This window comes from Dipodomys spectabilis, unplaced genomic scaffold, assembly GCF_019054845.1.
Source record: "Dipodomys spectabilis isolate Male_0828 unplaced genomic scaffold, ASM1905484v1 ptg000136l, whole genome shotgun sequence".
Taxonomy (NCBI): Eukaryota; Metazoa; Chordata; class Mammalia; order Rodentia; family Heteromyidae; genus Dipodomys; species Dipodomys spectabilis.
Window position 1 is genome coordinate 6,706,590 of NW_024870813.1, and position 27,623 is coordinate 6,734,212.

Genomic DNA, 27,623 nt, shown 5'->3' on the forward strand with positions numbered 1-27,623 from the left:
AATAACAAACTTGCCATCCTCAGACTTGTGATCCGGGCTTGGCTTCCTAGTGCTAGGATTACAGACATATGCGACCACATCCATCTTCTCAATTTCTAAAAGTACTCTGAGAAGCAAAGTGGAAAAAGGCAGTCACACTGCAGCACACTGCTTCTAGGCCCAGGCCCCCTCTGAGGTCAGGGCTCGTTGGACCATGCCCAGATCTGGCGTGGGTTCCAAGAGGCATGCAGAGGCAAGGGCTTGTCTTAGAGAGCTTCCGGGAAGATCGGTAGCAGTGAGACCTTAACTTGGGCAGGATGGGTCTTGCTTAAGATGCTCCAGACATGAACACTCGAGACACCGAAACCTGCCAGCCCCACCAGGGCAGGTCCAGGTAGAGGCCAGCACCCAGCTCACATCTGTTCTACACTCAAGTCACCCACTGCTCACAGTGTAGGGGCAGGAAATATCCCCAAGAAGATGTGCACTCCACAGAGGCTACACCCTGGAGCTCTTGTCTGGGGCTAGCAGCTTCATTGACCTGGTCTCTCTGGACTCTCCCCTACCTAGGCTTTTCAACCCAGTAGGCCAGGAACGAAGGGAGTAGAGGCCTCCAGTCAGGAAGCCAAACTTCTGTCATATCCAAGCTTCTGGATATGACATGGAAATTTCTAGAAACTCTGTCCCTGCTAGACTCCTCTCTCCTAACACCAACCAAGGAAGAGAGGACTGTGGGGTTAGAGTCAGGAGCACCCAAGGGAAGGCACTAGCCTCAATGCATTGTCCCAGTCTTGCCTGCCGGCCTCCCTCCAAGAGGTCACCTGGGAACCATGCACTGGCCATTCTGGGTGACACCCTCCCTCTACCTCCCCTGAACCCTGCAGGGTCGCGTGCCTTGTCTGTGCCTGCGTGCCCAGCATGGAATTTGCAGGCTCTCTCCAGCCCTCACACCCCAGTCCCTGTAAGATAGCATATGGCTCAGAATTTCTACTCAAGTTCTATGCTAATGAGGCTGGAACCCCTGAGTCATGAAGCAGAAAACAAGCTGGCACCACAGATATTTCCAGAACATTCCAGAGCTTGCTGGCTTTAATTTGGAAACAGCTTTTGGCTACAGACATTTAGGTTTAAGGCACATTGCAAACTAACAAGGAGAGAGTTGGCATTGGCAGGGGATTGGCTTTGTTCTGTGGTTTTGCATGGAAGATGGAACAAATGATGTCCTGGCTTTCCTTTCTTTTTTAAAAAGGATTGACTTGGCAAAAAAAAACAAAAAAACAAAAAAAAAAACCTCATGATACATTCTTGCCAAATGCAACCACAACCCTTGAGGGTCTCCCTTTTATCCTGAGTGTGTGTGGGAGGGAACCTGCATTCTCACTAGAGATTTGTACAAACAGACAAGTCTGCATCTATCTGGAGATGAGTAGAAAATAGGCATCCAAAGAAAAATAAAAAATGGCACAACTAAAACGGCCACAAGCAGCAAGGGGAGGGGTGAGTACAGTCAGGGGATGGAACAGCAGGATCTGTGGCTGGGGTGGGGGTGGAGAAGGCTTCCGAGTGCTGCAGACCCTCCCAGACCTGTCCACAGGGCAGGGAGAACAGGACCAAAGCTCTGCAGACCGAAGGTGTACCCCAGGGCTTGTGTGGATTGTGAAGAACTGACACTCTTTGGGTCTTTTCCCTGGCACTATTGCTGCCAGCAGGGGGCAGAGGTGAGCCAGTGTCCTGGCTCAGTCGTTGCCGCCACAGATCTTCAGCAGAATCTTCCGGTAGTCCCCTGAAGTGTCTCCCTGGTCACGGAAATGAGAACATCATTTATGGGGAGGGGAGGGGGGACAGGGTCACTTCCCTTGAGGGTCTTCCTTTATCCTGAGGAGGTGAGGAAGCCTCCATTCTCACTGCCCCTGACCCACCCCATTGGACATCACTGGTCAGTGCTGCCCAGCCCAACCCAGGCTCCCGAAAACAAAACAAAAAGCAGTCGGGTGTTAGTGGCTCACACTTATAATCCAAACTACTCAGGAGGCTGGGGTCTGGGAATCATGGCTCAAAACCGGCCTGAACAGAAAAGTCTGTGAGGTTCTTATTTCCAATAGCTGGAAGTGAAACAGTGGCACAACTGGCAGAGCATAAGCCTGGAGTGAAAGAGCCACGGGAGAGAGTGTGAGGCCTTGAGTTCAAGCCCCAGTACTGGCATGAAGGAAAAAAACCACACTCATCCTGGTTAGCAAGGTGAAATAAATAGCCACAGCGAAATCTGAAACCAGCCTGCAGGCCATCCCACAAGGGCTAACTGGTACTGTTCTTGATCCAGTGCTTTTACCTTGCTCCAGATCGGGGGACTACCACAATGCATCACTATGTCTTGCCCTGGGACCCCATTCCCACAGAACTCTGCTCTGATACCTGCAAGCCCCCTTGGAGTGCAGGCCAGCCTTCGCCAACCTCTAACCACATCCAGTGCCCCGGAGCTTTCTGAGGGGCATGACGGGGTGGCTGGCACTTAGACGTCCTGCCCAGAATGCCTCCCTGCATGTTACCCACAGCAGTGTCGCTGTCACAAAAAAAATGGGATTAGCTTCTTTTGGAAGAGCCCAACACCAGGTGACATTGCACTCCAAATGGGGACCTGGTTCTAGAGACCTCAGTGTAGACACTCAAGGCTGTGTCCTGGCTCGAACATACACTGACAAAGTCCGTGTCTACTAGAGCTGTTCATGGCTGCCTTGGCTGATACACCACCCCTGGGGAGGAACTGGCATTACCTTCATGCTCTTAAAGAAACCTTCGATCACCTGGCTAGCGAGCAGAAAAGCCAGCATTGGACTCCCAGTGCTGAGATGTTCTGGGATGTCCTACTGTGTAGCCGCCACTGTCAAGCTACTCAGAGGAGGCATTCGCAGCGAGCCACAGCTGGGCCTCACAGAACCTCTCACACAAGTTCTGCCTGACAGACCACAGATGCATGGTGTGCCTGAGACTGAAGCTTAAGGCCTCGGCGCAGAGCAGCTCTGAGGGTTCTCTATGTCCTACGTGGATCCTGCTGGGTAATTCCTGAGCAGTGGGGTTCCAGAGGCAGGGGCAGGGGTCAGCTGCCCTCAGGAGCTGACAGGCTGCCTGAGGGTGCCTGGGTGGTCAGTAAGTGCTGCAGAGAACAAGCCTGGGGTCCATCGGCAACACGGCCACATGTGGCCTAGAGGACACGCGCATGGCTGTACTGGTAATGGACAGAAGAGGCAGCCCGGGCAGCCCTAGGGGTGCGTACCGTGATGTCGTGGTATAGCGACTTGCCATACATCCGCTTATACTCTGCTCGGATGTCCAAGAGGTCGATCTCACTGCGGGACACCATGATGCGGATCAGAGTCCGGTCCTTCGTCCCTGCTCCCTAAAGAGCGCACCCAAGAAAGAGTATGAGCATCAGGCTTCACCCCCGCCACTTCCCCAGCCTTGGGTTCTCCCACATCCTGGCTGAGGCGGGGCTGCCATGCACTACAGCCAGTCTGGGGTCCCAGTCCTAGGTGGAGCTCAGACACCCTGACCTGAGCCCTCTGCTCCTGGAGTTACATACCCGCATAGCCTTGTTGAGCCTTTCAGCAAAGAAGGCTGGGGTGTTCTTCAGACATTTCACTAGGAGAGAAACATAGTGTCACCAGTCTGCAGGCTCGCGTCCAACCCATCATTCCACCCAGCATCTCCTTCTCCTCTTCCTCTGTTACCCAGTGGGCATGGCCTGAAACACACAGGGCTTCAACCCCAACTTACCAAATCTCTTTCCTAACAAGCACCATGGTGACAGGAGCAAGAAGCACAGGGCCCCAAGTGGAACGAGGCCCGGAGACGAGAGTGGCAAAGAGGAACCATGTTCTCACCCAGGAGGGTCATGGAGCGGCTGGGACTCCCATGGGGAAGGCAGGCTGAGGGCATTTAATGTCACTCCACAGCTTGTAAGTCACAACACAGGAGGGGAAAAGAGGTATACTGTCTACTCTACCCAAAGTCCCTACAGAAAGGCACAAAGAAATGAGCAAACAGAGTCCCTCCAATTGGGCAGAGAGAGAGATAGCAAAGGCAGTGTGTGTGAAAGATGCCTGGATCCCCACTGTAGAGGGCACAGGGCCATCTCAGGAGCCCAGCCGGCTCCCCAGCACCCTCCCTCCCCTCCCCCTGAGGAGCAGGGCTGTTTGGCTGTTGCAAGCAGAGATCTTTCCACGTGTTTCCATCACAAACATGTGACAACTGCCCACAGGGATGTATTTTTAGAGGAAACTTGGCAGGATGTGAGTCACCTTTCTCTAGGAGAGCAGCTGGATGCTCTCCCACTAATGCCCACACTCCAGCACCCTTCCCTGATCTACCCTGCAAATATAAACAAGACCCCACCCTTCGGGACACAGAAGAGAATCCATGACTTAGGGCTCCTGTCCACCCTGGCTGCTTCACTGCTCCGACTCTCACCCTGCAGGGCCTGCCAGACACCTACCCACAGCCAGCATGCCCTGCTCCAGGTCCCCAGACATCTCCCGGCAGATGCTCTTTTCGATGTCCCGGCTTGTCATCCTCTGATACTCATTGAAAACTAGGGAGAAGGCAGAAGGGACATGTCATGGACCAAATCATCTGCCTCCCAAATTCCCATGCTGAACTGTGTACCTCAAAATGTAACTGATTTGAGGTCAGCCCTTTCAAGAGGTGGCTACTTGAAAACAAGGCTGTTAGTCTGGGAAGGAGGCCAATCTAATTGGTGTCCTAAAGGAGACAAGATCAGGCCAGGCGCTGGCCAGGCTTACTCCTGTACTCTTTGCTACTCAGGAGGCTAAGATATGGGGATCATGGATCTGAGCCAGCCCAGGCAGGAAAGTCTGGGACTCTACCTATAACTTCAATGAAATACCAAAAAGCTGGAAGCAGAGCTGTGGCTCAAATGGTAGAGCAAAAAAGCTAAGAGATAGTATACCCAGATCCTGAGATTAAGCCCCATTATTGGTTCTGAATAAAGAAGGGGCTCCCTGGGGACCCCTGTGTAACCTACAAGCTGCTGAGCCACGGCCAGCTGGTCCTGGGCAGGAGGGCGCACTGGCTATAATGCTCTCCTTCCCCAGCCTAGGCCACAGTGTCCATCACCTGTCCTGAAGCTGGGGTCGTGTGAGTGTCAAAGCCGTGATTTCCATTGTGTCTCTCAGTTATTATTGTATTCCCGTATGCAGTGGGACCCCAGCAGGTTTCATTACAAAGGTGAAACGTGTTCACTTGCCCTCTACTATAGTCAGTGAGATTAAAAGTGGGACCTGGGGCCTGAGTTCAACCCCACACTCAGCCCTGTTCACAGCTGTGTGAACCAACTCCCCCCCATCACCCCAGGCCCACTCCTTCCAGAGACGAGAAGAACACATGCTCGTGCCCGGGTCAGAGGCCTTGGGGTGCGAGCAGCGTGGTGTGGGGGGTCTGCCGCAACACCCCACATACCCCTCTAAGCAGCTCCATGTTCAGCACTCTGCCCCCCAGGGCCTTTCTGACAGCTGGCCTCCCACGTGCCCTTCCTCTGCACCCACCCCACCTGCCAGGAATGGCCCAGGGCCCTGTCCTCACAATGCTGCTCTCTCTCCAGTCCCCACCCGAGGGGACCACTCATAACCCCCTTACTTCCATCCATCTCCAGCTGAGACCAAGTACATGGCCCAACCACCTTCCTGGCTTCTCCATGCCAATGGATTTCCACCAACCACATGCACTAGAGGCCCACTCCATCCCTCCCCTCACTCAGCCAAAAGAAATCCTGTATCTTCCCCAGGCCCCTTCTGTCCAGCTCATCAGCAGGCTCCTTCCCACCAACCTGCCACTACCCCAGACCAGGCCACCGTGTCTCCCATGAGTCACTTGCAACCTCTAATTGGTCCCCTGCTCTGTCCCTTCACCCTGTGTTCAGAACTGCGTGGGCCCCAGTCACCCTAGGAAGCTGTGTGAAGCCCAACAAAACAAGCAAGTCTCCCCCACTCAGAGCCCTCCAACAGCTCCCTCCCACTCTAACGCAGGGAGACCTTCCACCTCCATGCACTGTGGGCAGGGCCCTCTCCACCTGTGACCATACTCCCTGCTCTTCTCTATCTGCCTCAGCCACACTGGAAGGACTTCCCTTTCAATGTCTGGAGTATACTTGGAGCCCCAACCCACCCACAGAGCCTCTGTACCTGAGCCTCCTTCAGGTTGTTTGGTGAAATGTTTTTACATCACTGAGGACTGCTCCCAGTCCCTCCCATTGCTCCCTGTCCTGCCCCGGTTTCCAGCTCTATTACTATTTTCTACAGGACTTGCCACCTGATACAGACTTTATCCAGTATTAGCTTATTGTCTCCTGAACAAAAGCCCACAAGAACAGAGACTTCAGGACTCTGATTTCAACCCCAATCACACTAGTTAATGGATGGCACAGGGTCAGAGCTTCTTATATGTGAATGAGTAAATAAATATTACCTAGTAATAGCAATAGGATTGTTTGTTATGCCACATTCTCCCAACTCTTAACCTTCACAATCCAGCCAACAAAGACCCAGTTGCCTTTTGTTGAACTAAAGATATTTTTGTTTTTGGGGGGTCCAGTCGTGAGGCCTGAACTCTGGGCCTGGGCGCTGTCCCTCAGCTCTTCAGCTCAAGGCTAGCGCTCTACCACTTGAGCCACAGCGCCACTTCTGGCTTTTTTCTTTTTGCTTATGTGGTGCTGAGGAATCGAACCCAGGGCCTCAGGCATGCAAGGCAAGCGCTCTGCCACTGAGCCACCTTCCCAGCCCCCTAAAGATAATTTTTATATTTACATGTGTGTGTGTGTATATATATATATATATATGTATTTAGATCTATCTATATCTATCTATCTATCTATCTATCTATCTATCTATCTATCTATCTATCTATCTATCTATCTATCTATCTATCTATCATCTATCTGGGTGCTGGTGGGTCATGTCTGTAATCCTAACTACTCAAGAAGCTGAGATCTGAGGATCATGGTTCAAAGTCAGCCAGATAGGAAAATCCAGAACATTTATCAACAATTAACCACTAAAAAGGCAGAAGTAGACTGTGGCTCAAGTGGTACAGCTAGCCTTGAACACAAAAGTTCAAGGCAGTGCCTAGGTTTTGAGTTCAAGCCCCAGGAATGGCACTGACACGCACTCACACACACACACACACACACACACACACACACACACACACACACACACACACGTGTGGACAGACATTACACAAACATGTACACACATGACCCATCCATTGGCAGTCCACTCCCTCACAGCTTCCTGTGCTCTGCAACAGGAGCTGGCTGAACTGGGAAAGCTTTGGACGTCAACTTCTAATTCACCACTAGGGGCTCCCTGGGGAAGCGAGAACCCCACATATGGAAAGCTTAGTCTCTCCACTGTCCACCTGACTTCACCTAATTGGCCCCAGGAGGCCCAGGGTGGTCTTACCTGCCACCAGGTGGGTCCGACTCCGGGAGCACAGAATTGCATTGAACTTGGACTCATCTGTTCCCAGGCGGTTCTCCCCAGCGGCATACAGCTCCTGGGCAGGGAAGAGGATGCACAGGCCCAGGTCATCTAAAAACTCTGAACAGGGTCATGCCCTGCAGGCCCAGATAGACAGGAAATGGGACAGGCCCCTGGCAGTGGGAGCAAGGCTTTGCCATGTCCTGCTGTGCTCCACAGCAAAACCAGACACCCCCCTCTTCTTCCTGAGCAGAATGGGTGATTCCCACACTGGGGGCTAAGACCAGGACTGCCAGGAGTCCAGGGCCTTCACCTGACCAAGGAGGCGAAACTGCAGAGATGGGAGGAGAGGCCTAGGCTAGGCTCAAACCCCATCTTGGCAGCACGTTGCATCAGGACTAAAATGCAGATGGGACTTGAACTCAGGGCCACATGCTTGCTAGGCAGGCATTCTACCATTAAGCCATGCCTGCAGCCCTCCAAAGAGGCCATATGGATGGAAATTAGTCTATTGTCAAGTGAGGGAACAGGACAGTGGGAGGGCTGAGTGGGCTGCAGCCAGCCCCTCAGTGATAAACACCATGACACAGGAGCTCAGCTCCAACTGCCACAAATCCACCTCCCATGAGAAACTCATGTCTGATCTTCAACAAACATTTCCTAATCTATGTTTTTGTCTTGGTGTTAGTCCTGGGGCTTGAACTCAGGGCCTGGGTGCTGTCTCTGAACTTGTTTGCTCAAGACTAGTGTTCTACCACTTGAGCCACAGCTCCATCCCATTTTATCTATCTATCTATCTGTCTATCTATCTATCTATCTATCTATCTATATTGAGTTTAGTCAAGATAAGAGTCTCATAGACTTTCCTGCCCAGGCTGGCTTCAAACCACTATCCTCTGATCTCAGCCCCTTAAGTAGCTACGATTACAGGTGTGAGTCATCAGAGCCCAACTGACATAATTATAAGGCTGCAGAATTTGCAGGTAACTTTGCACTGTTAATCTTTATACGGTTTAGGTCAAAAGTATTTGTTCCCAGAAGGCCTCTAAAGTGCTTTGGAGGTCTGAGGCAGCAGCACTTGGCTCATTTACTGATAGCCAAGAGCAGACAGGCAGGCTCAGAGACCGTACTGGCCCAGGTGAAGCCGAGCAGTAAGGAGCAGAGGAAAAGCCTTCAATAGAGGGCTGGAGGCCTAGTGAGTGCCACCTCAGCAGGAAGTAGGAAGCCTGGCCAGGGCCCCGGGGGCTGAACTCAGTAGTGGGCAATGTGTGCATTCTCTCCAGGAGAGCTCAGGTGCTTGCATGTGTCCCCCTTTGTCTGCCACTCATTTGGGACAACTCCAGTGGTTCCTAGACCTACAAGATCAAATAGCTAACAGGCAAGTGCCAACCCTGCCGCTTTGCAAGCAAAGGCATTTGCAGCTCAACACAGAAAAGCACCAGGTCGTCCGGTGGAGTCCCACACCATAGCCAGGATCTGTGGACTGCAGCGATATTGCTAATCTTGTATGTCCCCAGGTCTCCTACCCAGGGTTGTACAGTGGACAAATGGCGGAGCATGGCTCAAACTCGCAGCACCTGGCCAGCCCATGTCCACCCCAGAGGCCTTCCCTGCCAAGCAAGAAAGCAGGGCAGCCCTGACTGCGGAGGGGCCGGCCAGGGCACCCCTCACACTCACCTGCACATCTCTCTGGACAAGTGACATGTCCACATTTGTGCTTTCATCCCGGTTTCCCTGAAAAGAAGCAGGTTGTCAGGTGGAGCCCACTTCTGGGGTGGAGAACTCCTCCCTCCCCACTTCTTTCCCCTCTCTTCACTGCTTCCCCCTCTCTGACTTCCTGTCCTGTCCTGGGAAAGGTACCTGAGAGAGAGAGATGAGGAGCCGCTGGAAGTGGCCTGATGTGTCACTTCGAATGGCCTCCTCCAGGGTCTTTTTGAACTCTGAAAGGGAGACACAAGGAAAGTTCACTCTGAAGCCTGCAGCCAGAGCTGCCCCTGCTGGCCGACCATGGGCAATGGCAGAACAAAGGCCCGAGGGATCCTGGCTTGAAGAGACTGGTGGTCTACACGGCCCTTCAAGGTCGTACAGCCCAAGATCTCCAGGCTGACCTGGCCTCTGGTCAGGCATGGCCCAGACCCCAACGTTCTCCCCAGCCCTGCCCTGCCGCACAGTCATCTGCTCTGTGTACAAACAGCAGGCAGGGCCACACCTTGGGTCAAAGCCCAGTGTGTGGGGAGTGGCAGGAAATGGGGTGATGAGGAGGCCAGGGAGGAGTCAGAGGCCCTGAGAGGGGGTGCGGCCAAAGCCCGGATGTGCAGAGGCCAGGGAAGGGCATGAGGGGAGGCCAGGAGGGAAAGGCACCACAGACCTGCTTTGTAGGCTCTGCTGAGTTCCCGGATGTGCTCATTGTTGCGGGAAGCAAGGATCTCAATCAGGCAGGCTTCGTCGGTGCCAGCCCCCTGTGACAGAGAACACACAGACCTTACAGTGGTGACCGCGCCCCATAGGTGCCCAGCAAGCAGGGCAGGGATCGCACAGCAACAGAGACTTGGGACACAGAGCCAAGCCCACCATGAGGCTCCAGCGAAGCTTTGAGCCCCAACCCCAGGCACACACCAGATGCTGCCAGCATGGCCTGGAGGAGTCACCCCACCAACAAGAAAACGTCAGAGAGGTGCAGTGGAGGACATAGGAAAGCGCTAGAGTCCTGAATGGAGTGTGGTGCCTAAAGACACATAGGAAAAGATGGACACAAAGGGGACAAAAGGCATGACCATGCCAGGGACAGCACAAAGACAGATTAGGGTCAGCAGCCTGGATTATGTCAGGATGAATCTTGGCTCTTCAACTTGCTGGACTGTGTGACCTTGGGCATGTTACTTAACCTCTCTGGGCTTTGGGTTCCTTGGGAATAAAGTGGGACTGGCATGTGTGCCTATACCCTGGGAGTCATGAACACTGAATGAGCTAAAGCGTGCAGGACCCTGAGGGGGCCAGTCAGGAAGAAAACATGTCAGCTGTTTCTACAGCTGACTACCATTACCCACTTACCCACTTGCTGCCATCTTACCTGGTGCCCTGGTACATGCTGAGAGAGTAGCCACTGGGCTCAGAGATACACACTGGCCCACAACAGCTGGGCCCACACCTGTGCTATTCCTGCTCTCCTGCCTCCCACTTCACGAAGCCACTGAGGCAGGCAATGGACAGAGGCCTGGGGCCCCCGAGCTCCCAGGAATAAAGCAGTCAGCTGCGTATCAGTGAGTCCCCTCTCCCTTCCAGGATGCATACACTGAATTCCCTGAACTCCCTGTGGAAATGGGAGAGAAAGCTGGCTTCTCTCACAGCTCTGAGCTTGAAGCTCCTTTGGAGTGCCTATGTGAGGCATGTGAAAGTCCTCTGTGCAGACTCCTGACCCCCACCCACTGGGCACACAGAACCGCAGGACTAAAAACCAGCCGCTACCCAGCCCAAGGTCAAGGTCAACCAGAGCAGGGACAGTGAGCCCACACTGAGCCCCTGGACACTGCCCCATCGGACTTCTGTAGCTGGATCTGACAGACAGATGGAGGGGGACAGACATGCTACAGTGGCAAACACAGGACAGGCACAGACAAGTGGATGTCCCAAAGAAATGGAGATGGAGAAAAAATTTCGCCTTCCCAGTGCCCCCTTCTGCACACCAGGCTCACTTTATCCTCCCGAGTCTCTCTCTTCAAGTTCAGCTCTTCAGGACTCAGAGACCCTGATGCTCCTTGATGACAAATGGCACCTTATTTGCCATCAGAAGATGTCTGTGGATTCCAATCCAGGAGGGCTCAGGAGTGACACTGAGCAGCAGCAAGCAAATGTGCTAGAATACACATGCGCGGACACACACACACACACACACACACACACACACACACACACACACACACACACACACACACACACACACACACACACACACACACACACACACACACACACACACACACACACACACACACACACACACACACACACACACACACACACCCCTACCTTGATGGCTTCCTTTATCTCATACACATCGAACAGGATGGGAGTCTTCATCAGAGCCAGGATTGCCTTCTCAAAGTTTCCTGAAAGTTCTGACTTCAGATCTTTGATCAAATCCTAGTGAGTCAAACAACACTATTTTGGGACTCCACAGAAGGTGACAACAGTGGTGCACATCTGCAGGAGCCCCAACAGTGGTGGAGAGGCCTAACTTAAGGCCTTGCCCCCGACCTGTCATTTCAGAGCCTGCCAGGGTGGCTCAGCAGCCTGAAGCTGGAAAACAGCTAGCTTGGAACACTAATCTACCCAGTTGTTAATCCAGTTTTTATCTAAGACTCAGAAAACTTGAAGTTCAAAACACAACCTATATAGGCCTCTTCCTAAAAAGCTCTCAGGTAGCTAAACACAAACTCTTACAAGAGCTCTTATATAGCTGTCATGAGGAGGCAGGGATGGAAACTGAGGCCAGTGGGTGTGGGGAGAAATGGATTGCCTCTAGTCTCAGGGAGCTGTGGTCGAGTCAGGGCTACAGAACCCAGCGTCCAGAAACCTCTCCAAGTCCCCATACACTATAGATGCTGAGCTGCTCCCAGAGGGTACCCTCTACCTCTAACGGTGCGAGCTGGTAGGCAGAGGTCCAGGCCCACTGGGGCCCAAGGAAAAGCTGGATGAGTGGTCTGTGCTTGGCTCAAGGAGGCCGGACCCAGAGGGCCCCCCCTCCCCCAGTCCCTACCTGCCCCTCACCTTGCCATAGGCGGTCTTGAAGGACAGGAGGATCTGCTGGCGCTGCTTGTTGGAACGGCTGCCCAGGCAGTCGATGATGGCCTGCTCATCAGTCCCTGAGGAAAGCAGGCCGTAGCCAGGCAAGGGTCATGGAGCCACTCCACAGCTGTGGGCTTTCCTGGCCTGGGGCATTTAGCCTCTAGTTCTCTTGGGCACCCAACCATACCGCCCCACCCACCACCTCTCTCACCACCATGGAAGCCACCTGAGCCCCCCATCACCACAGAAGTGGCCGGGAGATGGGCAGTGTGGGGTTTGCGTCATCCCAGGGGGACTCACCAAAGCCCTTCATGGCCTTCCGCAGGACCTCAGCATCTCGCATCGGGTCAAAGCCTGAAGCATCTGTGATGGTGCCTCGGTTTCCAAACTGCTCATAAGAGTTTTAAATCAGACTACCTGTATACCATCTCCTTCAGGTAGGAGACTACTCTACCCCCAGCCCCCAAAACACCTCTTTCTCTTGAGTTAGGGAACCTGAAGGAGCCCTAAATCAACTACAGAACAGCTGACTCTCCACCATATGTGGCACTATCTGAGCTGGTGTTCCAGCAGAGAAGCTTCGGCCTGGCTCCCATGGCTGAGTGCTCCTGTGTCTCGGAGCTTCTTCAGATGATTCCTGGTGTAACAATCTACCCCATGAGCAGTCCTCCAGACTGCTAGGCCTGAGGAAGGACAGGTTCCCAGCCTTCTGATTCTTCATACAAGTCAGAGCAGTCCTGAAAGGGGGTCCTGGCTAATTCAACCTCACCACCCCCCCACGCAGGTTCTAGGCACCCACTCTTTCTGTCAGTTGCAGGGCTTGAACTCAGGGCCTGGGCACTGTCCCTGGGCTTTCTTGCTCAAGGGTAGCACCATACCACTTTGCACAACAGCTCCACTTCCAATTTTCTGGTGGGTTAATTGAAGATAAAAGAGTTTCATGGCCTTTCCTGCCTGTGCTGGCTTTGATCCATGACTCACAGATCTCAGCCTCCTGAATAGCTAGGATTACAGGCGTGAGCCATTTCACTGGCCCCCAGCCTAAGAATCCACTCTTTCTTTCTTCCTCTCTCCCTCCCCCTCTCTTTTTCTTTCTTTTGCCAGCTCTGGGGACTTGAACTCAGGGCCTGGGCACTGGCTCTGAGCTTCTTTTGCTCAAGGCTAGCACTCTTACCATTTGAACAACAGCACGACTTCCAGGTTTTTCTGTGTATGTGGTACTGAGGAATCAAACCCAGGACCCCACGCATGCTAGGCAAGCACTCTGCCACTGAGCCACATTCCCAGCCCACAGGCACCCACTCTTGACAGCAGGCAAGGCCTCCCGACTACTTGGACCAGCAGGATTCATTCCCTGGTCCTGACCTTGGGCTAAGCTGTTGACTCTGACAGCTACACTGTCAGCAAATTTGCACTTTCCAGACTGTTATGATTCGGATCTTAAATGCCTTCCAAAGGCACAGGTGCTGAAGGCTTGAGCTCCAGCCTGTGGCACTGGTGGAAGTGGTGGAACTGTTGGAGGCAGAGCCTAGTGAAAGGAAGTTAGGTCATTGGGGGAGCGTGGCCTTGAACCAGATATTGGAAAGTGTGGCCCTGAACTGGATATTGGGCCTCCCCACATCTTCCTCTCTCTGCTAGATATCAGCCGTGAGATGAGCAGGTCCCTTATACTCTGCCCGCCATTGTGCTGCCACAGGCACAAAGCAACCATGGTCTACAACCATGAGCCCAAAGCAATGGTTCCTCCTTTAAGGTGTTTTCTCAGATATCCACATACAGGCTAACCTGCTGCCTGGTGGCCAGTGCCCACCAGTGCTAACACAGTAAGGGAGGGAGGCAGGGAGAGAGGGAGTAAGCAGAGGAGGAAGTGGGGGCAGGGAGCCGAGGGCACCCTCTGTCTAAAAATAGTTCCCTAGCACATACCATTAGTCCTGTGCTTGGCTGGGTAACCATGACAATGAATTCTAGGCTCTGCAAATATGAGCTACTTCTCCTTAATGAGCCAAGATCAACTCTGGAGGAACTGCCAACGACTTTCCCCACCCAAGGGGATCTTAAGAATCCTCCACAACGTGTCTGGGCAAGCACACTGAGCTGGGGGGGGTCAGGGGGGCAGAATTCTGCTGGACACGAGGCCTGAGACCCACAGCCCAGACAGTTCTTCCTAAACACATGGTCCAGGCAGTGTATCAGGGCACCCAGCAGGGTGTTCCCACCCAACCTGTAGTTGGGCACCTACTCAACCTGGAGAAGAAGCAGGGCAGCTCCCCAGGCCTGAGGGACAGAAAGAGTCCCTGAGAAAATGATGCTCTTTGATAAAACAGAAAGTGGTGGCTGAAGTCCTGAGCTTTCCCTTGCCCCCCACCTCCCCAGCCTTGTACTCACCGGAGCTGGGGGCACGGCAGGGGTGACACTCCCGGATCCTGAGTACCCTGGGTAGCTTGGCACTGGTTGCTGCCCTGGGGGTGGCATTGGTGACTGTCCAGGGTAGGTCATTGGCGGCTGCCCAGGGTAGGGCCCTGGGGGCTGCTGTCCAGGAGGCGGCATGGGCTGGCCTGGCACAGGGCCACCCGGGTACGGTGGGTACGAGGGCATGCCAGGGGGTGGGTTTCCTCCAGGGGGTGGGTACATGCCATATGGAGGAACGGGCTGCTGGGCAGGAGGGGGCTGCGCAAAGCCCCCAGGGGGCACAGGTGGGTAACCACCCCCAGGTGCCCCAGGGTACATGTTTGGCACATTGGCTCCTCCAAACATCCCGGACATGTTGGCTGCCTGGAAGTACACAAAACAAAGCCTAAGGCTTTGGACCCTGCAGGGGCCAGCGGGTACCACTCTTCCTCCCTGGTGAGAACCACCCTCCAGGGCTGTGGCCACCAAAGGCTGCTGCATGCCCTACTGTGTGCTTAGCCTTCTTCCTCCATAGCTGACCTACTCCTCACAGTGTGCCCACCCCAATGACAGGACAATGACAGCTATGGATAGTCAGAGGTGCAGAGATAGGGACACCTGCTCAGTGCCACCCCACAAGTGACAATTCAGTGACAGCTAACTTGGATCATCCCTGGACCCAAACCAGAGACCCTCCAGTAGGGACACAGCCATCCCTCTCCACAGGAAAGGAAAGGGCTCACAGCTCCAGAAAGCTCAGGGCAGACCTACACTAGTATCATACAACTCTATTAGTGGCCATCTCAGCAGCAAATGCTCAAGTGGACTAGAAACTTGAATCCTCAGGAGGCCTCTTATGGCCTTGTGAGACCTGGGCCCACCATTTTCCTCTCTCCTCTTCAGTCATGTGAGCCTCCTCACTGTCCCTCCACACCTCAGGGCATTGCACTGCACATGTGCACACATGCGCGCGCACGTACACACACACACACACACACACACCATGGCTCCGGGTCTTATCTCAGCCAGGCATTGCACTGCACACGTGCACACATGCGCGCGCGCGTACACACACACACACACACACACACACACACACACACACACACACACACACACACACACACACACACACACACACACACACACACACACACACACACACACACACACACACACACACACACACACACACACACTGGCTCCGGGTCTTATCTCAGCCCTCCTGACCCCTATCTCCAAAATCCTTGCCCCAGCCAGGTGCTGGTGGCTCACGCCTATAATCCTAGCTACTCAGGAGGCTGAGATCTGAGAAGCATGGGTTCAAAGCCAGCCTGGGCAGAAAAATCTGAGAGGCTCTTATTTCCTATTAACCACCAAAAAGCCAGAAGAGGAGATGTGAGTGTTAGCCTTGAATAAAAAAGCTAAGGGACAGTGCTTAGGCCCTAAGTTCAAGCCCCAGGACCCTGTCCCACAAAACCCTTATCCATGTCTCCCTGCATCATTCCTCCCTACCCCCTGCCCTTCTCTTCCCCCTGCCTTCTTGTTCCCACAGCATCCACACACAGTGCCAAGACCCAGGCGATGTATGTTTTTATCTGTGTGTTTTACCCACAATAACTGCACAAGGGCCAAGAGTTTTACTTGTCCTCTTCACCTATCCTCAGCGTTATAAAATTCACTGTTTTAAAAATGAAACAAATAAAAGCATGTTTGTTCAAGCTACTTACAGTATGTTCACACAGTACTAACCAGAGTAGCCATGTATGTGTCACACACGTGGGCACGTGCACACGCACACATACATGGACAGTTGCACATAGCACATCTGACTTTGAGGGACTGGCCCAATGCGATCCTTTCCCCTAATTTTACAGAGAAACCTAGGCCTGAGAAGGATGGAGGGTAGGCAGCCACCTGGTGAAAACTCTGATTCACTCAGTACACTCTACACTCTCGTGAACACACAGGAAACACCTTGGAGGCAGCGGCCTTGATCCCTCTGGCCATGCAGTGGGGCTTGGGGCAGCCTCAGAGGGGCTGGACTCACCATTCCTGAGTAGTCCTGGTTAAACTGCCCTGCATAGCTGGCCACATTATCCAGGCCAATGGGGGGCATGTTGGGCGGGGGGTAGGCAGCACTTCCCCAGGCACCTCCACCTGAAAGCAACATCAAATCTGTCAGCTCCTTCCATCCATCCTTGATTTGACAGAGAAAAGGCAGAGATTCGGGCTCCAGGGGGGTGGAGTCAGGAAAGCAGCCAATCAGAGCTTCAGATCAGCATTAGTACCACACAGAAACTCTAGGACAAAAGAGGGTCAGAGGAGAGGAGAGGAGGCCTTTGCCCATTCCAGGAAGCAAGGTGGGCTTGGCCCATGGTGGGGTACTTAGAGGGCTCTGTCCTCCCCTCATCTTAGAATGTGAGGACAGACACAAGGACGGGTCACCCTCGGTACCATGGTGAGTCTGTGACATTGATAGACAGAGATGGTGGGTAAAAGAGACACCCACTGTCATCCATAGAAGCACAGTAAAAGGCAGCCATGAGAAGTTGCTCTGACACACAGCAGGGCCAGCTATGTGTGATGGGCAGGGCTCTCAGCTACTCTAGGCTATCCCTGCAGACAAGGAGGGCAGTGGTTAATGGGGGCCCGGAATTGCTACCATGAGTACTGAGCAGAGCCTGGCTGGGGCCCAAGCACCTATGATGCTGCCACTGAGACCAACATCATGGCTGTTACTGGCCTGACGCCTGCCTGGGCAGCCTCCGATCCGCTCTGCAGCTCAGGATCTTAGTGTCAAAGAAATGGACAAAGGTTAGGGGTCTGCAGGAGTGGCTGGCACAGCTTAAACTCCCTCAGACAAGATCCTTACAAAGACTCTCATTCCCCTTTCATCCCAAAAGCCTCATATTCCTTCCCAAATAAGGCTTGGGACCAAACATCATTCAAGAAAATGAGAGGCCAGGCACCAGTAGCTCATGCCTGTAATCCTAACTACTCAGGAGGCTGAGATCTGAGGATCATGGTTCAAAGCCAACCCCAGGTAAGAAAGTCCATGAGACTCTCATCTCCAATTAACCACCAAAAAGCCTCAAGGAGAGCTATGGCCCAAATGGTAGAGTGCTAGCCTTGAGGAAAAACAAAATGAAACAAAAAAAAAAAAAAAAACCTCAGGGAAAGTGCCCAGGCCTAAGCACAAGGCCCAGTACCAGGTCTTGAACATACATATACACTTACACACAAAACTGAAGTGAGAAGACAGGACAGGATCTCTGGGTACCCACCCAGGTGGAACTTCCTTCTCCACCACATAAGGCTCCTAACAGTGGCAGGGACATCTGATGCCTGGCATCCATCTGCCTCCTGGAAGAGGGATCTGCCTGCTAGAGCACCATGCCACTCAGCACAGAGTGAAAGGGACATGCTGCTGGAGGTTTTGGCTGCTGATCAGTATCAGGGACAGCTCAGTGAGGGAGAGATCTTTGAAGCCACTTTGCAAATAACAAGTCGTCTCAGAACAGTTGGAGGCTGTCCACTGCTGTCGCCTGATGAGGCAGGAGATCCAGTTCTAGCCTGGCCTGAGGCTTTCCAGAACCAGTGAGACCCAGTCTCTCCTGCCCCTGCCTTCACTGGGAAGGTCTTGCACTTTCTCTGGGGAGAATAAGGAGTCAAGTCTGGCTCCACCCTCCTCCACCTTAACCTCCCCAGAGCCTCTTACCTGGTGCAGCTGGAGGGTAACCACCAGAAGGTGGGGGATAGCCTGGGTAGCTCATGGTTAGACCTGGAAGGGAAGAAGAAGCCCACTCAGTTGCTGCCCAGAGCCCTCACCACCCAGGTTTCTAGTACCTGCTTCTTAGAAGCACAGCTCCACAATCACCCAACTGTGGGCTTATCTTACCCCAAGCAAGTCACACTGGCCTGCATCCTATGGGCCTTCCAGCTAGGACTTCTGGGCCAAGACCCACCTCTAAGGGCCCATGAGTCCCCACTAACCAGAAGCCTATAATTTTCCTGGGGAACCCCTCAGCCAGGCTGCACTCCACTCACTGTCAAGGACACAGCTGCATGTCTGGACCTGTTCTCTGACAGCAGCTGCCAGAGAATGCAGAGCCTCACTCCACATCTGCTTCACATCTTTCCGTGTGCTCACCATCCCTATCCAGAGGACTCTGTCTCCCAGCACCCATCTACAGACCCCTGACTAGCCACAACCATGCCCATATGGGACCTGATACCAAGCCACACTTTGCAGCCTCCAACTTCCTGTGTATCAGGTAATGGAATCTGGGTCAGGAATGAAATCACTACTCCCGGAACAAGAAGGGCCTTCAGCAGAGCCTGAGGGGTTATCTGCTGCAGGGTCTGAATTCAGACAGTTGAGGCAGCTCCCAGACAGTAGGAGAGAGACTTACTTGGGAGTTTGGATGCTAAAGGAAGGAGAGGGCCTGGGACCCAGGGCAGCAGTCCCTGCTCTTACCAATCAGAAGATACTGCAATGCCCAAAGATATACCCAGGACCAAGTGAGAGTGCATGAGGAAGCCTGTGGCCTCCCCTGCTGCCGTCCCAGAGCACCCCCTTCCTCTCACACATCGCCATCCTCAGATGGCACCGGGTCTCAGAATCACCCAAGGGGTTGGTAATATACTCTGAGCTCTGTGTTTTCTGGGCTTCTTGGTCAGCAAACCCAGAATTTGCATTCAGAACAAGTTCCCAGGTGATAGCACTTTGAGAACCACTCTCTAGACACCACCTCCCACAAGATTCTAGTTGTTATCCATCTCTCCCTTGAAGAACTGGGCCTGTGAATGGAGCTGAAAGACCTGGTCCTCACAGGTAGGCCCGGCACTACATGCATGTTCATGTGTTCTGAGCAATGGGTCCAGTGGCCTTGGAGTGAACCAGCAGAGCAACCTTGCACAGCTGTCTTTCTGAACCCCTTAGCAAATATGACTGAGGTTCCCCCACTGGGCTGGCCAGGTAAGCTGTCAGCAGAGCCTGATAGTGGGTCTAGCCTCACCAGCCTCAAAGCCCACGAGGCAGCCTGGGGGTGTGAATGTAGGAGGAGCAGGGCAGCCTGAGCACCCACTGTCACTGGTACCTGCCTCTCTGTAAAACTACAGGCCGGACTTCAATTTCATCTGAGCCAAGGGTTAAGAAGCAGCACCAAACCCCAAAGACATAGAAATAAGTTTCTAAAAGCTTGTTGATGGAACAATAACAACAACAACCAAGGAAATAACATGAGAACTAGAAAATAACCAACTGAGGGGAAAAAATGTATAACAACAAAACTGATAAACACTAGAGAAGTTGCAAAAAAAGAGTGGAAGATTCACCTTCACCAACGTGCCGAAGGATCGGATGCTAAAATGAGAAAAGACACATCCCTTGACCTAACAATTCTACTTAAGTTATTTCTGGTCACACTTAGGCTATGTGAAATGAGGAACTGGGTTTTGCTGTGGCAGAAAACCCCTCTGCAGCCAACATCTGGTAAGTACAACACAACAGCTCCCACAGTGCAGATGGAGCCCTATGGAAATTCCTGTCATTTCCCTTTCCTGGGCTCTGCCTGAGCTCCATTGCTGTTGTCAAAATTGGCCAACTCTGCATAAGAGATGGAAAAAAAAACCATTATTTATCAAGATGCAAACTGTGTATATACTAACATAACAAAAAAGTGAGACAGCAGACACACATAACGAAGTAGAACCTGGGTCCATGCATACAAAGACCACCCTGAATGATAAGCAAGACACTGGGTAACACTGGTGGCCTCACAGCGGGAGAGAGGACCGAGTGACCTTCACTCTGGTTAGGTCTCACTCTCTTCATTTCATGTGCTCCTAATTTAAAAAAAAAAAAAAAAACTACCTTGTAGAAAAAGCTCAATTCAAACAGGCAGGTCTGGCCACACTTGGGGCTACCCCTCCCATCTCGGGTGGTCCTGGCTGTTCTTCCAAGATTAAAATAACTCACACAGGGTCCATTCAGCTCCCAACAGTCCCATCCAGACCTGAAAGGACAGGAGACAGAGGTGGGGCAGCCCGCAAACAGGATGGCCCTCATTGCTGGAAGGGCATTCAAGGAGCTTCCTGTCAAGAGTAGGGTTTATGTCCAGGAAAGAACTCTGCCCTGGAGACCCCTGGGCTGGAGAATCCCACTGCAGAGCCTAGTCCTGAGTTGGAGTCCTCCCTTCTCCCGAAGATACCACTTCCAGTCTTCCCCCTTTCTGAAAAGAACAGGCTCACTTTTTCTCAACTATTTCCCACCTGGAATACTTTCCAGCCTATGCCCAACTCTTTTTCTCTCTCTGATCTCTTCAGAACCAAATTCCCAATGTGTAGCCTGAGGGAGAGGATCTTGTCACAGCCCCCCTTCCTCCACATCGCCTGGGAGAAGAAGCCCTATATGGATTCCTGGTAAATTTCCCCTTGGATCTAGCTTGAGACCTCTTGTGATTCTTACCAACATCAAATGCCTTAGTTCTCTCTCAGCTCTGTTCCTGAACCACTGATTTGGTTAGCATGGCATTTGTGTTCTTCTAAGTAGCTGACATAAAAAGGTCAACAGCCGGGTGTGTCAGTGGCTCATACCTATAATCCTAGTTACTCAGGAAGCTGAGACCTAAGGATCACAGTCTGAAGCCATCCAGGGCAGGAAAGTCTGTGAGACTTTTATCTCCAATTAATCACCAAAAAGCTGGAAGTGGAGCTGTGGCTCTGATAACAGAGTGCTAGACTTGAACAAAAAAGCTAAGGGATAGTTCCCAGGCCCTGAGTGTAAGCCCCTAGACCAGCCCCCTCCAAAAAATTAAAAATAAAGTCAAGAGCTTCCCCAAGGGCTCTGGCCAGAGTCCCACATACAGAAATCTAGAATGCTATATTGAGACAAAATGTAAAAATATCTAAAAGAGAGCTACAGTCCCTGCCCTCAGCTATCCCAAAGCACAGTGGGGAGCCTCATCTTTGTGGGAAGCAAAGACAGCTCCAGCCAGCAGCAAATCCCAGTATGGACCACAGGTACATGGAGACCGTGAAATGTCTTCTCAATGCTGCTGTGAACCTAGAACCACGGCTACAACAAACAAACAAAAAGAAAGACCACCCCCCCCCCTTTTTTTTAAGTATGTGAGTGGTTCATACCTACAATTCTAGCTACTTAGGAGGTAGAGATTTGAAGATTGCAGTTTGAAGCCAGCCCAGACAGGAAAACTCATAAGACTCTTATGTCTAATTAACCACCAAAATAAAAAGCCAGAAGTAGAGCTGTGGCTCAAAAGTGTTAAAGCACCAGCCTCCAGCAAAAGGCTAAGGGCCTTGAATTCCAGCCCCAGCACTGGCACCATAAGTAAATAAGTGACTGGTATTGGGAGAGTCAGGGCAGTGATGGTGTCCAGTGCCACCTGGGAAGCATCCAGTTCCCCAGAACAACCAGACTAAGATCAGTCTCAGTTTATGAATGGTACAATGTCTATTTTAGTGTCATGGTGGTTATTTTAACATGGTCTGTATATACCTTTTTTATTTTTATTTTTTTATTTAATTGTGAAAATACCGTACAGAGGGGTTACAATTACATGGGCAAGGTAATAATGAGTACATTTCTTATCAAGCATTGTTGCCTCCTCCTTTGTTTCCCCTTCCCATCCCTTCCCATCAACCCCCCTCACATACACCCCTGTATATACAATTTTTATGAGGTATGTGTTTTTAGGTTTTTTTTTACAGTAAAGGCAATTTACAGAGGGGTTACAGTTACATACATGAGGCCTTGAATACACTTCTTTTGAACAGTGTCAATCTTCCCTCATTTTTCCAGTTTTTTTCCCCTCCCAACTCCCCTTCCCCCAACATAGTGTCTAGTGAGTATCACTGCTGAATTTGTTCACCCTCTGTCCCACATATATATACATATATGAAATCATATATGTATATATGATTTCAACTTGCCTTAGATTAAAAAATTTTGAAGTATCCAGACACATTATAGGGAAATTCAATGTGATCAGAAAGACACAAAGTTCCTATATCCTCAACCTTTCCCTAAAAGCCACCAGCTAATGTACAGTCCGAGTCACGCACACGTGCGCATATGCACACACACACAGTTACAAATACATTTGTATGCATGCTCACATAGATGCATGCTCACTTATATGTGCAACCAATGTAATCATAAATGAGATTCTTTGCTTTCCAGTAGGAAGCAGGCTCTGCTGTATGGCTGGGATACGATGAACCACACATTTACACACTTGTGGGGCTGAGGCTTTAGCTGTGGGCCTGTACTCACTCTGGCTCAGGTCAGAAGCAGGCTGATCTGTGAACACCTACCCAGCTGGTGCTGGAGGACTGGTAGATGTGCATGAACCCCCCCACTTGAGTCAGAGAAGGGGAACAAGATTTGCAAAGAAAAAAACACTGTTGTTTTGGTTTTCCTTTCAGTCCACATTCCTATCCTAGCTGCAGTGCCTCTTGGCCCTGTTTGGGGAGAGGAAGTTGTCCTGAGCTGCTCTGGGCAGCTCATGCCACATGCCCCCTTGGGGTTATCTGGGTGCTCTGGGTCACGTGGAGTGGGGAGAGGAGCAGAAGACAGGTGTGAGCAGGAGCCTGAAGTAGGACAGGAATGTGCACATGAGGCACAGCCCTACACATCTCAGCAGCAAGGGTCTCAGTGAGAGACCCAGGGCAGGCTTTCCCCTCCTCCCAGAGACAAGGCTCTCCCTTGCCCTGCTCTTCCTTCCTCTGGGATCTAGAAAAAGATTCCTTTGGGTATACACACACACACACACACACACACACACACACACACACACACACGCACACACGCACACACGCACGCACACACAGTTCACACTGGATAGAATCCTGAAGACCCTCTGCTTCCCCCATCCCTCAGTGTTATAGCTAAAATACTCCCAGGGCAGGCTTGCTCAGGTCCCAGGCTCTCAAAGGAGCCAGCCTTGGATGGACCAGGTAAAGACAAATGGCCTTGGATGCCAAGGAGTAAAGGGTGTCCAGAGGCACTGATGAGCACTAACTGACGCTTTTTACAACCCTTTATTACAGACATCACACACAAAAGAGAACAGAGCCATAAATCCTCAGCTTCACCAAAGGTCACCACAAGGCTAGTCTTGATTCAGCAGACCCCACCCTCTCCCCTGTATACTTTATGATAAAGAAATCCTCAACGGTGCATATTATTTCATCTGTAGTGGTTTTTTGTTTTGTTTTGTTTTGTTGGTCGTTGGGCTTGAACTCTGGGCCTGGGCGCTGTCCCTGCGCTCTTCAGCTCAAGGCAAGCGCTCTACCGCTTCAGCCACAGTGCCACTTCAGGTTTTCTAGTAGTGTATAGGAGATAAGAGTCTCATGGACTCTCCTGCCCAGGCTGGCTTTGAACCGAGATCCTCAGATCTCAGCCTCCTGAGTAGCTAGGATTACAGGTGTGAGCCACCGGCGCCTGGTTTCATCTGTAGTTTTTCTGATCCTGTTCTCCCTCTCCCTCTCTCCCTTCCTCTCCCCCCTCCCTCTTCCCCTGCCCCTCCCCCCCCATCTTTTCCAGTACTGGGGACTGGACCCACGGTTTCAAACTTGTTAGGCAAGTGCCTTGCCACATATGCTTTTCCTCCAAATCCTTTTGCTTTTAGTTTGTTTTTCCTGTAAGGTCTCAGGCTTCTTTCTGGATTGGCCTTGGATCATAATCTACTGCTGCCTCCTAAGTAGCTGGGATCACAGGTGTATGCCACCATGCCTGAACCTTATCTATCATCTTTCATCTCTCCAACTACTATGAAATTTAAACACACACACACACACACACACACACACACACACACACACACCCTAATAGTTGGATCTCCAGCTTCCATTGCAACACAGGCGTTGGAGTATCTCAGGAAAATGGGAGCTTGAGGTACTTGGAGGGGGCACCTATCAGCCCCAAGGATCCTGGAAACAAGCCCTCCCAAGACTTTTGCATCCCTATACCAGTGAGTTTTCGCTGAGTGGCACTGTCCGTCCCACATCTAGTATTTGTATTACTCGGTGTCTGGTTTAACATGTACTCCATAAACAGACTGAATGAGAGGATGAACGAAGGCCCAGAGTTCAGCCTGTATGCTGGCTGGCAGCTGACTGAACTGACACAGGCATGACATTTCATGTCCTGTCACCTCCATTTTTCCCTTTACATTTCTTCCCTTGCTTGTTCCTAAGCCCACATAAGGATCACAATAGAGGTGTTGGGACCTGCATGTACAGGGCAATAATAACACAATGGGCACATTTTTAAATGCAAGGCTCTTGGCAAGGATAAGCTCCTCCAATAAGCAATTTTGCTTCTGCAGAGCACAAGCCCCTAAAGGCAGCCACTGGGCATCTGGGCACACATAAGCTAAGTCTTCCCTGCAGGCCCCAGGTCTGTTCTTGTTCACTGTAAACATGCTTACACCAGCCTCTGCCCCCAAGTCTTGCTCAGGACTGACCTGGAAGCCAACCCAGGTTGCCAAGCTAAAACAGGTGGTGTGACTTGCAGCTTGGTGCTGCCTGACCTTAACTCAACATGCTGTAAGTTACCAGGTGCATAGTTCAAAAGAAATTAACTTGGCATGGTGGCTCATGCCTGTAATCCTAGCTACTCAGGAGACTGAGCTCTGAAGACTGTGGTTCAACGCTAGCTAGGGCAAGAAATTCCATGAGACTCTTATCTCTAATTAACTACTAAAATTTCCAGAAGTGGACCTGTTTCATCTAGCTGAATGGGAAGTGTAAATAGAAGAATCAGAACATAATGAAGGTAAAAAGGGCTGAGGGCATGGCCCAAGAAATAGAATGCCTGTCTAGCAATGTAAAGCCTGAAGTTTAACTCCTAGCACTGCAAGAGAGAGAGAGGAGAGAGAAAGACAGAGATAGAGACAGGGAGACTAGCTGTCCTAGAAGTTTACAAATGCTAACAACCACACATGGTTCTGTACTGTAACTAATTCCTCTTCTCCATCAAGAAACTAACAATTCACAGTAACAAAATGAAAAGCTCTGAGAAGTCCTGTAACAAAGAAGCCTACTTAACTCTGCCCTCAAGTTACCCAAACTCACAAGGCCATCCTAATAGTCACCATTTAACAATAATTGCTACGTGCCAGGCATAGCATTAGGAACTTTACAGAGAATTTAACTTTACAACAAGTACTAACATAAATATCCTCAATGCAGAGGAAGCAGAGGCTACAGTAGTGAATGGCAGAGACAGGACTCAAGCCCAAGCAGTCAGACTCAAAGCCAGGTCCTTCACCACCACTTCACTCTTCACACAGGCCCACCATCCTCAGGAGAGCTCAAGAGTAGGTTTAGAAATGGTGATGTGAGCTGGGCACCAGTGGCTCACATCACTGTAATCCTAGCTACTCAGGAGGCTGAGATCTGAGGATCACGGTTCAAAGCCAGCCCGGGCAGGAAAGTGCATGAGACTCTTATCTCCAATTAACCCTTAGAAACCGGAAGTGGCATTGTAGCTCAAGTGATAGAGCGCTCACCCTGAGCTGAAGAGCGCAGGGATAGTGCCCAAGTCCAGAGTTCAAGCCCCACAACCGAGAAAAAAAAAAAAATGCTGATATGCTGCAATAGAATGGATCTGGAATCAGAACACACCTGGTAAGTACATCCAATTGTCAAGGGTGTGACCCTGTCCATCCCTAAGACAGTGCAGGGTGGCAGGGAACACATGGACTCTGAAGCCAGCCGGGTTTCACCCACCTCTGCTTGCTATTACAACTGTGTGGTCTTGGCAGGTTTACTCTTTGGGCCTTAAATTTCCCACATCTGTAAAATGGAAGTAGTAACAGCTGAATAGCAAGATTATTCTCATTGTTTTATTTAAGCTCTCATTGTTTGGGCTTCCACAATACAAAAATGCAAATAGAATGGGGGATCCCAGGACATTTGATAATGCTCAGGATGAGAACTGTGGGGAGGGAAAAGGCAGGTGTGAAGCTGAGAAGAAGAGTGAAAGGTAGAAGACAGGAAGAGTGATGCTATGTCTGATTCTAGAAGTCCCCTAAAGGCCCCTGTGTCAAGGCTGTGTCCCAAGCTCTGCGCTAGTGGGAGGCAGTGGAAACTTTAAGAGGTAGGACCTACTGAGAGGTCTTAGGTTACTGAGGTTGATGGCCAGAAGGAGATATTGGGACCTTGGCCCCTCCTCTTTCGCTGTCTGGCTGCCAGGAGATGAACAGGTGGACTCACTTCCTGACATGATATGCTACCTTCCAAAGCAACAGGACCAATAGATTACAGACAGAGTCTCTGGAACTGTGAGCCAAAAGGAGCCTTTTCTTCCAAGTTAATTGATTTCAGGTGTTTTGTTACAGTAATAGAAAGCTAATATAATGGCGTACACTGGTCTTAGGCATGTTCGATTTTCAAACATCCCAATAACAAAAGCACCAAAAGAAGATTGTCTGTGTTTTCTTTTTATTTCCTCAATGTATGAGTGTCTCTGTCAAGTTCCAGGTGCAGGGGCCCAGTAGAGGCAGGAGAAACACCTCTGAAAGGCTTTTGGGAAAGGTAGGCTTCTGAAGGAAGGAAGCACCAGAGCAGAGAAGGTTCCACTTCTCCTGGACACTCAGCCTCGAACTCAGTTCTGCCCAGCCAAAGACCAAACTATATTCTCTCCTCTCACCAGCAAATCACACCATTGGATAACTCTTTCCTCCAGCAAGTAAGCCCTGTCACTCCAACCACACAAAACAGGCACCCAGAGCACCAGAACTCCATGCCAACCTCAAGTCAGACTTCTAGGGCTGGAAGAAGGCAAGCACAAATCTGGAGTCAGTCAGTGTTGGGCTGCCATTCAGAATAGGGTTTGGACATGACGTGTCCCCCCAAAATGCTGAATATATGAAAGATGCCCCCAGCTGGTAGCACTATTTTGAGAGGTTCTGGAACCTTAGGAGATGATACACTGCTGGAGAAATTAGG

General features: G+C 51.3%; 1 protein-coding gene and 1 long non-coding RNA gene across 2 annotated transcripts in view; one reads left to right on the top strand and one right to left on the bottom strand.

Moving 5' to 3' along the window:
* Nucleotides 1–1,039: 1,039 nt before the first annotated feature.
* Anxa11 (annexin A11) overlaps nucleotides 1,040–27,623 on the bottom strand; it is a 47,237-nt gene continuing 20,653 nt past the window's right edge. Inside the window, exons 2-15 of the mRNA XM_042690262.1 lie at nucleotides 18,364–18,426; nucleotides 16,693–16,802; nucleotides 14,640–15,026; nucleotides 12,555–12,642; nucleotides 12,237–12,331; nucleotides 11,496–11,609; nucleotides 9,838–9,928; nucleotides 9,330–9,409; nucleotides 9,147–9,203; nucleotides 7,452–7,545; nucleotides 4,469–4,564; nucleotides 3,557–3,615; nucleotides 3,251–3,373; nucleotides 1,040–1,775 (exon numbers count right to left, since the gene is read on the bottom strand). Of these exons, the coding sequence (XP_042546196.1) occupies nucleotides 1,716–1,775; nucleotides 3,251–3,373; nucleotides 3,557–3,615; nucleotides 4,469–4,564; nucleotides 7,452–7,545; nucleotides 9,147–9,203; nucleotides 9,330–9,409; nucleotides 9,838–9,928; nucleotides 11,496–11,609; nucleotides 12,237–12,331; nucleotides 12,555–12,642; nucleotides 14,640–15,026; nucleotides 16,693–16,802; nucleotides 18,364–18,418 (1,509 nt within the window). The 5' untranslated portion in view covers nucleotides 18,419–18,426 and the 3' untranslated portion in view covers nucleotides 1,040–1,715. The remainder of the gene's footprint in view (nucleotides 1,776–3,250; nucleotides 3,374–3,556; nucleotides 3,616–4,468; nucleotides 4,565–7,451; nucleotides 7,546–9,146; nucleotides 9,204–9,329; nucleotides 9,410–9,837; nucleotides 9,929–11,495; nucleotides 11,610–12,236; nucleotides 12,332–12,554; nucleotides 12,643–14,639; nucleotides 15,027–16,692; nucleotides 16,803–18,363; nucleotides 18,427–27,623) is intronic.
* LOC122116541 lies at nucleotides 1,261–27,190 on the top strand. The gene is made up of 3 exons (XR_006148988.1): nucleotides 1,261–1,332; nucleotides 14,099–14,105; nucleotides 27,173–27,190. It is a non-coding gene; the product is annotated as an uncharacterized LOC122116541 (long non-coding RNA).